The sequence below is a fragment of the Ananas comosus genome, linkage group 19, assembly GCF_001540865.1.
Source record: "Ananas comosus cultivar F153 linkage group 19, ASM154086v1, whole genome shotgun sequence".
Lineage (NCBI taxonomy): Eukaryota > Viridiplantae > Streptophyta > Magnoliopsida > Poales > Bromeliaceae > Ananas > Ananas comosus.
Genome location: NC_033639.1, coordinates 449744 through 463944, shown reverse-complemented (window position 1 = coordinate 463944; position 14201 = coordinate 449744). Strand labels below are relative to the sequence as shown.

At 35.3% G+C, this 14201-nt stretch overlaps 2 protein-coding genes across 3 annotated transcripts; one reads left to right on the top strand and one right to left on the bottom strand.

Moving 5' to 3' along the window:
* On the top strand, window positions 4178-8319 carry LOC109724955 (non-structural maintenance of chromosomes element 4 homolog A). Of its 2 annotated transcripts, none has more exons than XM_020253955.1 (7): window positions 4178-4473; window positions 4562-4642; window positions 5611-5848; window positions 6038-6143; window positions 6729-6942; window positions 7057-7148; window positions 7803-8319. In XM_020253955.1, the coding sequence occupies exons 1-7, from the start codon at window positions 4326-4328 to the stop codon at window positions 8046-8048; spliced, it is 1125 nt and encodes a 374-aa protein (XP_020109544.1). In that variant the 5' UTR covers window positions 4178-4325; the 3' UTR covers window positions 8049-8319. The 2 variants fall into 2 exon arrangements, with proteins under 2 accessions (XP_020109544.1, XP_020109545.1); XM_020253956.1 differs by having other exon boundaries at window positions 6047-6143; window positions 7803-8297.
* LOC109724954 (enoyl-[acyl-carrier-protein] reductase [NADH] 1, chloroplastic-like) lies at window positions 9533-13878 on the bottom strand. Its single transcript, XM_020253953.1, has 13 exons — window positions 13710-13878; window positions 13266-13572; window positions 12060-12169; window positions 11912-11967; window positions 11738-11822; window positions 11600-11647; window positions 11384-11458; window positions 11189-11300; window positions 10911-10962; window positions 10762-10813; window positions 10419-10476; window positions 10070-10168; window positions 9533-9961 (listed from the first exon to the last, which is right to left on the bottom strand). Exons 2-13 carry the CDS (start codon window positions 13546-13548, stop codon window positions 9831-9833), a joined length of 1161 nt encoding a protein of 386 aa, XP_020109542.1. The 5' UTR covers window positions 13549-13572; window positions 13710-13878; the 3' UTR covers window positions 9533-9830.

Sequence of the window (14201 nt, the reverse complement as noted above, 5' to 3'; positions counted from 1 at the left end):
CTTTGTCACTATTTTTTTTTTATTCAATTATCTGCGCATCACACGAGTTATTATACTAGTATATCGTATTTTAGAAGCATGATTCCAAGTGAACCACCGACGCCACATGACGCAATTTCATAGAAGGTTTCAATGTACCTTGAAAATAGTATTACTTACTGTGTTCCAATATATATATATATATATATATATAGAGAGAGAGAGAGAGAGAGAGAGAGAGAGAGAGAGAGAGAGAGTGAGGCTACTATGTTTCTGGAAGCATGAAGCCTTCCGTGCTTCCAGGCCGTTTCGATGTTGCAACTTTCGAATCGTCGATCGGCTCCGTTAAACTTGATCTAGAGTATTTGAAGTACCTAGAATATATATATATATATATATAGAGAGAGAGAGAGAGAGAGAGAGAGAGAGAGTTGAGCTAGAATACTATCGGTAGTAAACGAGTCGTTTTACTACCAATTTGTTTTCGATGATAAAACTTCCAAATTGACGTTCGGCTCCGTTGAACATGATCTATACCACTTGAAGTATTTAGAAATCAAATTTCAAATCTTTTCGACATCATTTGCCTAATGATCNAAAATCCTGAATTTGAATTTTGCCAGACTTTTATTATTATTAATTTCCTCCTATTTAATTTAATTTCGTATCTTGAGGGGAAGAATCAATTTAATATGGTTAAATGGTTGAATCAAAATACTAGGAGGGAAAGAGGAAGAACGAAGCAGTGATGCATGAATGCACAGATGTACTAGATTTTAACTATGAATTTGTATCGACCGTTTCTAGAGCAAGTGGCAAATGGCTTGGTGATTGGTACTCGAGACCCAAGTTCGAATCCTAGTTGATTCATATTTCCAGCTAAGTTTATTTCTGAATGAAATAAACGAAGCGGGTAACGTATTACTTATCTCTCTCAAAAAAAAAAAAAAAAAAAAAAAACTATGAATTTGTGATGCATGAATGTACAGATGTACTAGATTTTTTTAACTGGTAACTTATTGCTGTGCCAAATTATATCTTGCACACAATGTATCAGCTCAATTAAGCACTAAACATTTATTTGATGTCCATCATATCTCATATGCTAACACATATTGTCGGTTGTTAAATAACACGAAATAATCGTTATTTTCTGAAAGTTTAAGTTACTAAAGAACAATGCTTTTCATATTTATATTCAATATTTTTCTATACGTCTAGACCCAAAATATGAATTTAAATTAAATAATAAAAATTAATAATATTAGAAGTATGATGGAACTTGAACTTATAACTTATTATGCTGATACCATGTTAAATATACAAAATAATCGTTGTTTTCTAACAGTTTCAGGGTGAAGTCGGGATTTAAGTTCTCATGAGACCAAAAATTATGGAACTAATTATCATAAAAGTTCGATATATACATATATATATATATATATATATATATATATATATATATATATATATATAGAGAGAGAGAGAGAGAGAGAGAGAGAGTTGAGCTAGAATACTCTTAATAGTAAACGGGACGTTTTACTATCGAGTTGTTTTCGATGATAGAGCTTCCAAATTGACGATCGGCTCCGTTGAACATGATCTATACCACTTGAAGTGTTTAGAAATCAAATTTCAAATTTTTTTCGACATCATTTGCCTAATGATCAAAGGGTTTCAAAATTTATAATTTTAATGGTAGATAAGAGGCGTTTTCTCGTTTAACGGTGTAAAGATATCCAAATCAATTGAATTTTTGTTAGAAAATTCTTTAAACTATTTAAAACAAGATCTATACTCTTGATCTTGATTACAAGACTCCTATCATCATTTTTTAAAGAATATTCATTTTCAGCCATTCATTTTTCTGTTCACTTGATGGATAAGAGAACAATATCGAAAGTGCGTGAAATTTGATTTCTAAGTAGTTTAAATAGTTTAGATCATATTTAACGGAGCCGATTGTCAATTTGGAAGCTCTATCATCGAAAACAAATCGGTAGTAAAATGTCTCGTTTACTACCGATAGTATTCTAGCTCAACTCTCTCTCTCTCTCTCTCTCTCTCTCTCTCTCTCTATATATATATATATATATTGAGAGATAGGTAGCATGCTACCGGCTTTGTTTATTTTATTTAGAAATAAACTTAGCTGGAAATGTGAATCAGCTAAGATTCAAACTTGGGACCTCGGGTACCAACCACCAAGCCCTTTGTCACTTGCTCTAGGGGCAGTCGGTAAAAATTAACTTTATATTATGCAAGGTTGTGCCCTTTAAAATCAAATTATTAACTTTATGACTTTATAATTATAAATTATTTACTTACATTCTATTAGCATATCATGATAGTATTATTTTAATTTGATTTCAATAATTTTACTAATAAAAACTTAATTTGTATAAATTAATGTATATTATATAAAAGTTATAACAAAAAGATTAAATTAAAATCCGTGCATTGCACGGATCAATTGCTAGTAGCGGTGTCAACGAGCCGAACACGAGCAAGCTAGGGTTGGCTCATGTTCGGCTCGTTTTATAAACAAGCAGAACATGAGCTGACTCGTTGAAGCATCGAGCAGAAAAATTCGGCTCATGTTCGACTCGTTTATAAACGAGCTGAACACGAGCCGAATACGAGCTGGCTTATGAATAAGAATTTAAAAGGATTAAAAAATATATATATAGAAAATAAATTTATAAAATTTTACGCATTAAACTTAGACTTAATGGTTGAAATTTTTTACATAAATGTTTTTTTTATAATTATGTTGGACTTTATATTTAGATTGGATTAAAAATTAAATAATAANTATAAAATTTTACCCGTTATCCTTTGATGTAATGATTGAAATTTTACATATAAATGAATCATTTTATAATTGAGTTGAACTTTATATTTAGGTTGGGCTAAGAATCAAATAGTAAAAATTTATATTATATACATATATAATTATTAATTTATATATATAAATATAAAATATGTATTCGATCTGTTATAGAGCCGAAAACGAGCGAGCTAATCCTAACTCGCGTTCGACTCGTTTATTAAATGAATAATTTGATTTCGAGCTAATTTCGAACCAAACACGAGCTGGCTCGCAGACGGCGAGCTGGATTACCCCCCCTACTTGCTAAAATCTAATAAAATTGCAGTAGTCCTTAAACTTTAACTCAAATTTCAATTTTAGTACTCAAAATTTAAATTGATAAAAATATACAAAATTAAACTTAAATAATTTCAAATTTACTATCTTTCAAAATTTTAATTTTATTATCTAATGTTTTAATTTATTTGATTTAATAATCTTGTAATATTATTCGGGGTTTCAACAGAGAGCGGGAGGCTACGAAAGTCAAATCGCCCTCGCACGAAATCGCCGAAGCTTTTCGGATAAAATGCATGGAGACCCCTCATCTACATGCCATACTGAAATAGGCCCTCATTTTTATTTTTTTTGATTAAAGAACTCACTCACGTCTACTCAAAAAAAAAAAAGAAATTTATCAAATTCATAGTTGATTTTTTTTTTTAATAAATTTAGTTCATTTTTCAGTGAACAAGATGAGATCAATTAAAAAGGCTAAATACTAACTCTGTTAGTTAATTCGCGAATTATTTCTGAATTATTAAAAATTTCAATTAAACAGTCAGTTCGTTTGCAATTTTTTTCTAAAATACAGAATAGAACGCAATTTTTTTGGATTAGCCGAATTATTTATGAATTAGTCATGGATTATTAAAATTTGAATAAAAAATCTTATATTTTATATATATAAGTGTGGACTGTGGACTATTTTATTAAGAATTATAACTATTTATGCTAACATCATAAATCTATAAAACAAATTTAATTTAATAGTGGAATTTTTTATCTCAAATTTTTAATTAATAAACGTATAATTTTCGTATAAATCACGTATCCGAATAATTGGCGAACCATTCTTTTTTAAGCCGTATTTTTCAATAAATTTAAAAATTTGAATACAAATAAATTTCGTATTATATCCGTACCGAATTTTTGTCGAATCCGAATTAACTAACTACGATAACTAATAAAAAAATTATCTTGATAAAATTTTTAACCTAAGTATGTAAAAATGTGATGAATCTTTTTCAGCGTATGCTATAGATGAGGGGTCTCTACGCATATTTACCACCTCGCTTTTTCAAATTCCGCTTCGAGTTCGTTCCTAAAAAACCCTATTTTCGCATTTTCGTTTTCCCTCTCCCTCGCAATAAATTTGATCACATCCCAATTCCCCTTTTCAATTCAAATCGACTCCTCTCCTCTCCTCTCCTCTCTCTCGATTCCCCTCGAGAGCCCTCTTCGAGCTCCATCCATGGCGACTGCGGCGGCGAAGAGGGCGGCGGCGAGCGGCGGCGGCGGCAGCGGCGGCGGCGGCGGCGGAGGGGAGACGAGTCGCCAGGGCGTGGCGGAGCGCCGCGTTCTCCGGTCTCGCTACCTCGCTGTAAAGAGCCAAATCTGTGGTAGTGATCTCTTTCTCTCTTTCTCTCTCTTGCTCGCTTGCTCGCTCGCTTGTTAGCTAGGGTTAATCGGATTAGGGTTTTGGTGCAGATGAGAGGGACGATGTGGCGAGAGCGGATTCGGATAAGTTCCAGACCATCATCAGCCAAGTGGAGAGCTTGCACCAGCTGGGTAGGGTTTCTTGTCGATGTGCTTCTTATGTAGTTCCCAAAGTTGTAATTAGTTCCTTAGTTCTTGGTTTTACTTCACATTGTGCAAATTCTACTGTACGGATCTCTTAATTCGGTGTCCTTATGATCAAAATTTCAATTTTTTTTTAACAATTGCAACATCTACCACAAATCTTTCTTAAATTAGTGCTTTTTATTGAATGAACTGGCTTACAATCTATTTTTAACAGTTAAATTTACTTTATATATGAACAAATTTACTGGGTTTGAGTGTAAGATAGTGTATCTTGATTGTTTGATCCAATCATGCTATTGATCTAACTGGTCTCGAGGGCTGAAGAATATGCAGAGTCCCCTTTTGGGTGGATAAATAGATTTTGGGAATTGTCATATTTTTTGCCATTTCAAATTAGGGTTCCTCAACAGTTTAGGTTTTTTAAAATGGTATTTTCTTTATTGATGACTAAAAGTTGTTTCCCAGGCATCGGATTCGTGCTTCTTTCAACTATTGTTGCAGCAATATTTAGTAGAAGATGGTTATCTACGCTGCTTATGACATTTGTTTTTTGAAATTCTATACGATTCTCCTTGTGCTGTTAAGAAATTCAAATTTGTTGGTAGGTCCGCACTGTTTCTGAAAATGAAGTGACTGTATTTCTGGCTTCTCAAACACATTTGCACCAAAAATCGACAGTTGTTTCTTTTGGAAACATAGAATATGAGGCTTTTGTTGCGGTGGAAAGCAATAATATGCTTCTGATAGCTGAAAGCGGAAAAAGTTCAATTTTTTGATGCGTCTGCTTCTGTTTGTGCTGCAATGAAAAGCAATTAGGGGAGCTAAATAGTAAACCTAGTAGTGCTTCTTCCAACAGCTCTTCCGAAAAGCATGCTTCCCTCATGTTTCAATTCCAGCTGTTCTAATCCTGGAAAGCAGGAATACTAATCTTCTTGTGTTCAATTAACTTACAGTTCAGAAACCCAGGGAACAAGTGGCAGATGCAGAGGCTCTATTGGACCTCGCCAACACATTGGTGACATCAGTTAGGTCTCAATCGGGTGAAGGAATCACACCTTCTGATTTTGTGGCTGCATTGCTTAAGAACTTCAGTAGATCGGATGTAGAGAACAATCCAAACCTGTTCAAGTGGGCAGATGTTGGCCTTGGTGTCTCTCATGTTTTCATGGAGGCCTCTGGGTGCTCCACCATGTAAGAATTGATCTTATCTTCCTCACTAAACATTGATTGTGGAAACGTACAGAACTTTTACCTAAACTATAATCCCTCTTGAAATGGGCACCAGACTTTTTAAAAATCTTAATTTTATTAACTATACTAATTTTATTTTAGATAATTATTTAGCAGCTGAATGCGAATGTTGTGTTTGATTTATGTTATTCTTGCCAGGGTTGGTCCCATGAATATGGAGGTGAAGCAGCGTAAGGTGGCTGTAGTTCATAGAAACCGTAGGACGAGGCCAAATGAAAGCACTCGACCAGAAGAGGTTAATATTTTTCTTTTTGATCTGATGCCATTGGATTCCTATGCTGACAATGTGTATTGCTATGTTTAGTCTTAATTGCCAATATTTTGTTTCTTTAGATGTAAAATGTTGTTTGATACTATGTTTTTATGACTAAATTTTATGCAAACTGTATTTGGAACTGCAAAAGGTGCAACTTATTTTGGAGTCTTATAACTTAAATCTTTGTTTTCTATTATTTGGTTCTTTGGAAATACTATAGTCTAAATGCTAAGCTTTTGTTTTTTTCCTTTTCTTTATTATTATTGTTATTACTGGAGGTAATTAACAACAAATTGGCTCGTTCTATCAGCATATTTTGTTCATTCAATTGGTTGATTTTGCCATTTCGTTATGTTGAAATATGTCTACAGCTTTTCCGAAGGATGACTTTGTATGCCATTTTACTTGGTCTATGGTTCCTAGATAGCATTGTCTAGATTTTGTTTGGTTTTATTAGGATTTATATTTAAATGAGTAATAGATTTCATGTCATGCATACGCTTGACGTCTGTGTATTAACACTGAGTTCTAACATTCTTCATCTCTGTTTTTTTTGGCGTACAGCTTGGTGAGTCAGAGGAAGTGAAAAGTGACACTGATAAGAATATGTCTGTAATGTTTGATATACTGCGGCGAAAAAAAAGTGTGAGACTCGAAAATCTGGTTTTGAACAGAAAATCCTTTGCACAAACAGTAGAGAACATCTTTGCTCTATCATTCCTGGTGAAAGATGGGAGGGTTCAAATTGATGTGCATGATAGCGGGCATCATTTAGTTTGTAAGTTTGTTTGTTTGTTTGTTTCTTTCTTCTTTTTTTCATTTCTCCAGTTTATTTGATTTTGTGCTCATTCTTCATAAACATAACTGATTTTATTGATCCATTGTTACCTAGCTCCAAGGAATGCTCCTGCTGCTAGTTCAGTGACATCTGGTGAAGTCTCCTACAGCCATTTTGTCTTCAGATTTGATTTTAAGGACTGGAAGGTATTGAAATATAATTACTTTCGTCATCATCTTTATTCATTCAAGGTGTTTCTTCCTCTTTGCATTTTTTTAATAGTAGCAAAATAGATGAATCCTTAATGATAATTTCTAGCATCAGTATGAAGCTACCCCAACTAATTTTAAGACCTGATTGTCACTCAAAAGTCCTTATTCAGCACCCATGGAATATGTCTTGTATGGTTTCATGTTCAAGTTGCCATTTGAGCCATTTGAATTTCTATTCATGATTGTCATTGTTTTAATTGCCTTCGCATTAGTCTTTTTTTATTAAAGTTCATACTCACCTTGATTTTGAGCCGTATTCAGCATCCGCCGTAACTTCTGTTACATTTCAAACCTCTAACGAGATATATTATTGTTTCACAGTTCTCTTTTTGCCTCGCAGAAGAATAAGCCCTTCCAGATGCACATTATAAACAAAAGATTGTTATTAAATGGATGAAATGTTACTGTAAATAACAAACTGAAATTTTTTATGGCAACAAATTATAGATTAGTGACTTAATTTGGTTCACTAAGTGGCCATAAAATTTTCGCGTGATCTCTCGAGTTATTTCACTGAATTATTACCTAAAAGAGTTTTGCTTGCCAAATTCTAGTTTTGCACTTAATCGTAATCTGTTTTTACTGCAGCTGATGATGGAAAATGTTGTAGCTGGTGAGGAAGTGATGCCGCACAGGAATCCTCGAGGTGCAAATGGCGGCGGCGGCGGCGGCGGAGGCGGAGGCGAAGCTGCGAGGGCCGGGCCGAGAACACCGATAAGGAAGCTCTCCCGCAACCGGGGCCTAGTCATGCACGATGAGATGGTGGTCGAGGATTCGCCCCAGAACGCCAACTCCGGCGACCATCGCAAGCGTAGGCGCCTCTTCGACGGTTAGCCTTGCGACTAGGTTCATGTTTGTGGTTTGATATATTTTTGGTGTATCATTTTAAGTTATTTGGCCCTTCTTGACCATGTGTATATTCTAACACCAATTTCACTGGCTTGAATATTATCTACTCCGCTAATCCGAAATTTGGGAGAATTTTTGTAGTGAAAGTACAAGTCAATGCATATAAATGTAGTGCTATATTTTGTTCTAACTCTGTTATCTTGTCAAGCCAAAAGATGTGCTACCATTTTATTTTATTTTTTTCATTTTAGATAAATGCTGTATCATAAATTTTGCGATAAAAACGTATAAAATTTTATTTAAACTTTGGTCCATTATTGTTCAATTATTTAACCCTTTTTAAATTTCAATTTCGGTACCCAAATTTTTAATTCATTTAAGCTGTTTGATGATTCTTCTATACAAACTTCATGTCCCTTAATTAAAGGGGAAATTTACACTTTTGGTCCTCAAACTATGAGGTGCGTGACAATTCAATGTTTCAAATTTTAATTTATTGTAATTTTTTATTTAAACTTTTTAAATTATTATAATTAAGCTCCATAAACTACTTTGCTTGGCTAAATATTAACAAAATTGTTTTCAATCTTTTTTAATTATTGTCGTATCATCAATTATTGTACTTTCACATGATATTTATTAATATTTAGGCAACTAAATTGAACTGTAAAATTTGATTGCACCAATTAAAAAAGTTTTTGAACCAAAACTTTTTAACAAACTAAAAATTCGAAGATCAAAATATCACGGGCCTTATGGTTTGAGAACCAAAAAAAAATTTTACCCTTAATTAAATTATAGTTAAACAAGAAAATTGTAAAAATAAGTCAATGCATTCAAATATTGAAATATAAAAATTATTAAATAACTCAAATCAATGAATAGCGAATAACAAAAGCGTATTTTTTTGCCATTGAGATACATGCATGCAGAGTGTATAGCAGTAGAGTGGTGCTTCAGCAGTTGAAAGATCTGTTTAGTGGTTGGAGAAAAGAATGCAAAACTTCATGAGAGTTCACATCAAGAATTTAAGTTCCGTGACACAAAATCGTGCCGAAAATTTACTGACATAGTACGACACGGTGCATGTCGAACTGTGCTGATCACAAAAAAAATCATGTATGCCAACATATAATAGTATAAAATATTTATTTTCCTTAAAAACATAATATTTTAATTATTTATTATGTTTTTTTATCAAATTTTTTAAACTTTATTAAGCAAATTACTTACTAATTTAGAAAATATAAAGTTTTGAGAGATGTCATCGGCACGAAACCTGCACCATACCGATAACTTATTGGCACGATACGATACGATAAATACGGCCTGTGCCGCTAGGCACTTAAATCCTTGGTTCACATTTTGAGGGGTTTGCAGCTTCGCACGCTGCAACTAAACAAAAGAATGATTCGTAATCCGATGTGTTAGACCGAAAAGCGCACAGGCAAATTTCTCCGTTACAAAGATGAGCCCCACAATCAACACCCATATGATAAAAGCAGAATAAAGTTGTTCATGTAGACAACAACAAGAAAACCCAATGGCATTAATGAAACCACCTCCAACTACAACAGATCACTCACTCTATAGCCTCCGAAGGGCCTGTTTCCTAGGGTTCTTGAAACGAAAAGGCGAAACACAAGCTCATTATTAGAGGATGCAAATGCCACTGCCGAACAGGGGGGGGAAACAGAAGAAGAGAAGAATGAAAACATTTCTGCTGAGGTGCTCATCCTTGTTTTTTCTTTTTTTTACAACAAATGGTTACACCGCGATGGTCGGGCTATCGACCGCAAGTCCCATAGTGTTCAAGCCGTTGTCGACATAAACAACCGAACCGGTAACCGCCGATGCGAGCGGGGACGCTAGGAAAGCCGCCACGCTCCCAACCTCATCTGTAAAACATATTATTATTTTAACACAAAAGGAAGTTAGGGAAAGAATTATGCATGAAAGAAAAAGAAGAAGAGAATCCAGTGAAGTGTATTCGCTCAAGATCGAACCTGCGAGTAGTTCTTTCTGGAGGGGTGCATTGGAATATGAGTAGTCTATCATCTTCTCGATGAATCCGATGGCTTTTGCAGCTCGGCTACCCAGAGGGCCTGGGAGATGTTACATGTTTTTGGAGGTTCAATTAAACAGTTTTCACGCTACTATAAAGAGATCAATGCTACACAGTATGTATAGTTCTGGCAGTAGTAGTTCAAGCAATCTACGAAGGTAAAAGTAGATCTATGACATGTATTCTTTGCCGATATAACTCTATTATCTACACAGGATTGCATGCTCTTCTTTAAGATTGTGTGACAAAACTCTGTAGTGCAGTAGCAGGATTTCATAGGAGAAAGATACCTGCAGAAATTGTGTTAACCCTGATTTTGCCTTTTCTTCCGGCTTCGAAAGCTAGCACCTGCATATCCAATCAATACAGCAGAATTAAGATGAGTCATTAAATAAGGGCCAGCGCAGCATGGCCTGGCTGCAAAAGTGCTGTTTGAATAAAGTTGTCTGAAGATGCTCAAAAGGCTGTCTTATTCAGATTTCATTTATGCTTTTGGATAGAAGTAGAAGCTTTAGTTTAGAGCTTCTGTTTTTGGAGTTCAAAGTTTATTCTAGTCATTCACTCCATGACTAGAAGAGCTCGTTTTAAGCAACATCAAAGAAGAAGAGCATGACGGTCTATAGAAGAGCTTACCATAGTATCACTCTCCAAAGCAGCTTTTGCCGAACTCATGCCACCACCGTAGCTGCAAAGTGTTTTAGAAAATTAAGTATCAAAAAGGCAAAAATAATCAGATATTATTAAACATTTCTGAAAATCATCAACCATGTAAGAGTGTTTACCCAGGAATTGTCCTTTCAGAAGCTATGTATGTTAAAGATACTGTAGCACCACCTGCAATTATACACACACGGCGCAAAATTTTGAACTGCAAATTTCGTATCAGAGAACCAACTAAAGGCTATAATAAGAGGTTCAAAATTCTACTTTGTGATTACTAATTAGAGGTGAGGGGCCTCAAACAGGCAATTTTTTCAGGGTTTAGTTGAGTACATTGAAATTATTCAGCACTAACAGGAGAAAGAAATGAAGCTTTGATTTCTGTAATAGAGCAATATACCTGGATTCATAATAGGAAGGAAATGCTGGAGTAGAGAAACAAATGAATAGCTTGAAGCTGATATTGCAGCAAGGTATCCTCTTCTTGATGTCTCCAACAAAGGCTTGGTCACCTGTTCATCCGATTATTAGAAAATTCAAAAGAAAATTTAAATTAATAAACTAACTAAAAAGCCAGAATTGCAGAATGCCTTGCCTCTGGGCCGTTGGCAAGAGAGTGCACAAGAATGTCAATGCTTCCAAAATCATTCTTGACAGACTCGGCTACTTCCTGTGGAAAAGGAGGAAATATTTATCCCACAAAATGTCACAGCCGAATAATGTGAAAAGGTTCACATATTTATGGTTAATAAAGCACCCTCTAAATCAACAGATTCCAGTTCTCGAGAATGTCGATAAAACGACCGCCTACCTTGACTGTCCAATTTGAGGCTCCAGCATAGCGCTTGTTAGCTTTGACCTGAACAAGATAATATGTCGCGCTTCAAATCTACAAAATAAGGTAAAGGCAAAGCCCATCAAAAGTAATGCATAATTATGCTGGACTTACATCTTCAGGAACATCCTCAGGAGTATCATAAACTGCATCTAATGGGTACACTTTGGTTATCTCCATCAGAGAACCATTAGGTAACCTGTATACAGGAATGAGTATACCAAACCATAAGCAGGTATTAATAATTTGAAAAAGACAAAGAACCGTGCAGAAAACAATATTACACACTTGCGTGACTCGTCGAACTTCCCTCGTCTTAAGCTTGTCTCGAAAATATTAAGTGCCTGAAAGGAAAAATATAAATCAATATTATCTACGCATTGCCTTTCCCATTCAATTTATCAAAGAAATTTACAAGGAAAGATAGTCCACATACAGGCACCCATGTACCAAGTAGAATTTCGGCACCAGCAGAAGCAAGAGCTTTTGCAATTGCCCAACCATAACCATTATCATCGGCTACCCCGGCAATGAACGCCCTTTTACCTGAGTGATGAAAAGTGAGGGGGAAAAAAAAATCAGTACAGAGTTAAGTAAAGGACAGCTAAGGTTATTCTTCTACCAAGATCAGTGTGAAAAGCACTAGGCATCAGGAATAACAAGATAGGAATTAGGATTAACCAAGTTATTGTCAAACACATGTGAATAATAACTTTCATACTATACATGAATAACAAGTTCCATACTAAAATCAAGCATCTAAAATAGGATTACAAGCTAAATGATGCACCACAAACCATTACTTACTGTACCGAAGTCAAGTAGCACACCATATAACTGCTGTTGTTTGAATTTAGTCAAGTAGCATAGTTGGGCTGAATGTCAGTTTTTTTTCTTGTTCTCATTAGCACTCCTACTTTATGTTTTTTTTTTACTTCCATCGGTACATGATTAATCGGTTGCGAACCTGATACCAATTATTCAAAAAAGAAAGAGAATATATGCTGTTTAATGCCATGACATCTACAAGTTTTCCATGGCAACACTGCAATCCAACTAACTGGCAAGTCGTAATAAGATTATTTGGTATTTACTTCGACACAAGGTAGAACTAGATTTCTTAACCTATAGCCAGGAAACAAAAGAAGTTTATAAAAAAGTCCCGAAAAAGAGGCCCATATACAGAACTTATCATGGAATTTAAATCAATGCCACCGACTTGTAAGTTCATTTTGTAAGTTACATGAGAAATAGGTTCCAAAAAAATTATGACTTTTAACATTTGGCACATGTAGCTTTGTAGATCATATTCAATGGTTTAAATTTTTTTACTTTTTGGACCTCTAAGATTTTGCTCCAAGAGAATGATCCATAGTGGAGCAGGTCCATACCCAACCAGAGAAAATAAAGGTGGTATAAATAAAAAAAATTATAAAGCATAAATTTATATATACTACTTCACATATCAGAAGAATAATCTACTTGTTTTTGTTAATAAGCAAAACAAACCATTGTTTTTAAATTTCCTACAATCAAGCAACAAGAGATGCAAATTTTACCAGGAATGGTCACTAAATTACCAAATTATCGGAATTTTAGCAGAGAATTTAGTTAAATCCTATTCAATTCAATTGAAATTTACCTCTCAGATCGATGGGCAATCCAAAACCCTCACTCTTCTCGCTCGCCTCCGACATCGCCCTCGTAACGACCTTACTACTGCACCTCAAAGGAGCCCCCAAACCACTCTTCATCCGAAGAGATCCAACGGAGGAGACATGGCGAGAGCTCCCGAAGCGAGGTTCCCCGCACATTCCCCGATCAAACCCTAAAACCGAAGCCCTAGACGCGAGAATCCTCTGCGACGACAAGACGCACGGCCTCGCTGCTACCATTTGCATCCCCGCGGTCGCCGACGCCCCCATTTCCCTCCTTTCGATCACCAAAAGCTGAAGAAAACACGAAATGCGACGGATTTAGAAGCAAAAAGGCATCTCTGGACCGAGATCAGAAGAAATCTTGCCGAAATTTTTGCAGAAATGCAGTAGAATCGTCGGGAATTTGGAGAAAGGTGAGGTTTTTTTACCTTGCGGAGCAGGAGTGGAGCGGGAGAGGAGAGCCGTGTTGAGATCCTCCTCGGTGTCGTCGTCTTCGTCGAGCTTTTATGGAAGAGGAGGGGGAGAGAGAGAGAGAGTAGGGTTTTGGTTGTTCGATGACACCGAGGCGGGAGAGGAAGAGAGAGAGAGAGCGGAGCTTTCGATGCGGCTCGGGTTCGGGTTAGGGTAAGGGTTAGGGTTAGGGTTAGGGTTTTTGGGGTTTTGGGCACGGTGAGTACGAATGAAACTTTACCCGAATCCGAATCCGAATCGGAATCCGAATTCGAACCAAACATATTTATTCACCGTATTATAGAAATTTTTTTCGTAAATACTTTTTTTCAAAATTTTTTTATTCTGATTTTCAAAATTTATATTTTTTCCTTTTAAAATTTTAGAAATATTTTTAGAAGGTTACGGTGTTAATAGATAGATAGAATAAAATGACCAAATTAGTCTTACTTCTTTTATTAAATTTTTTT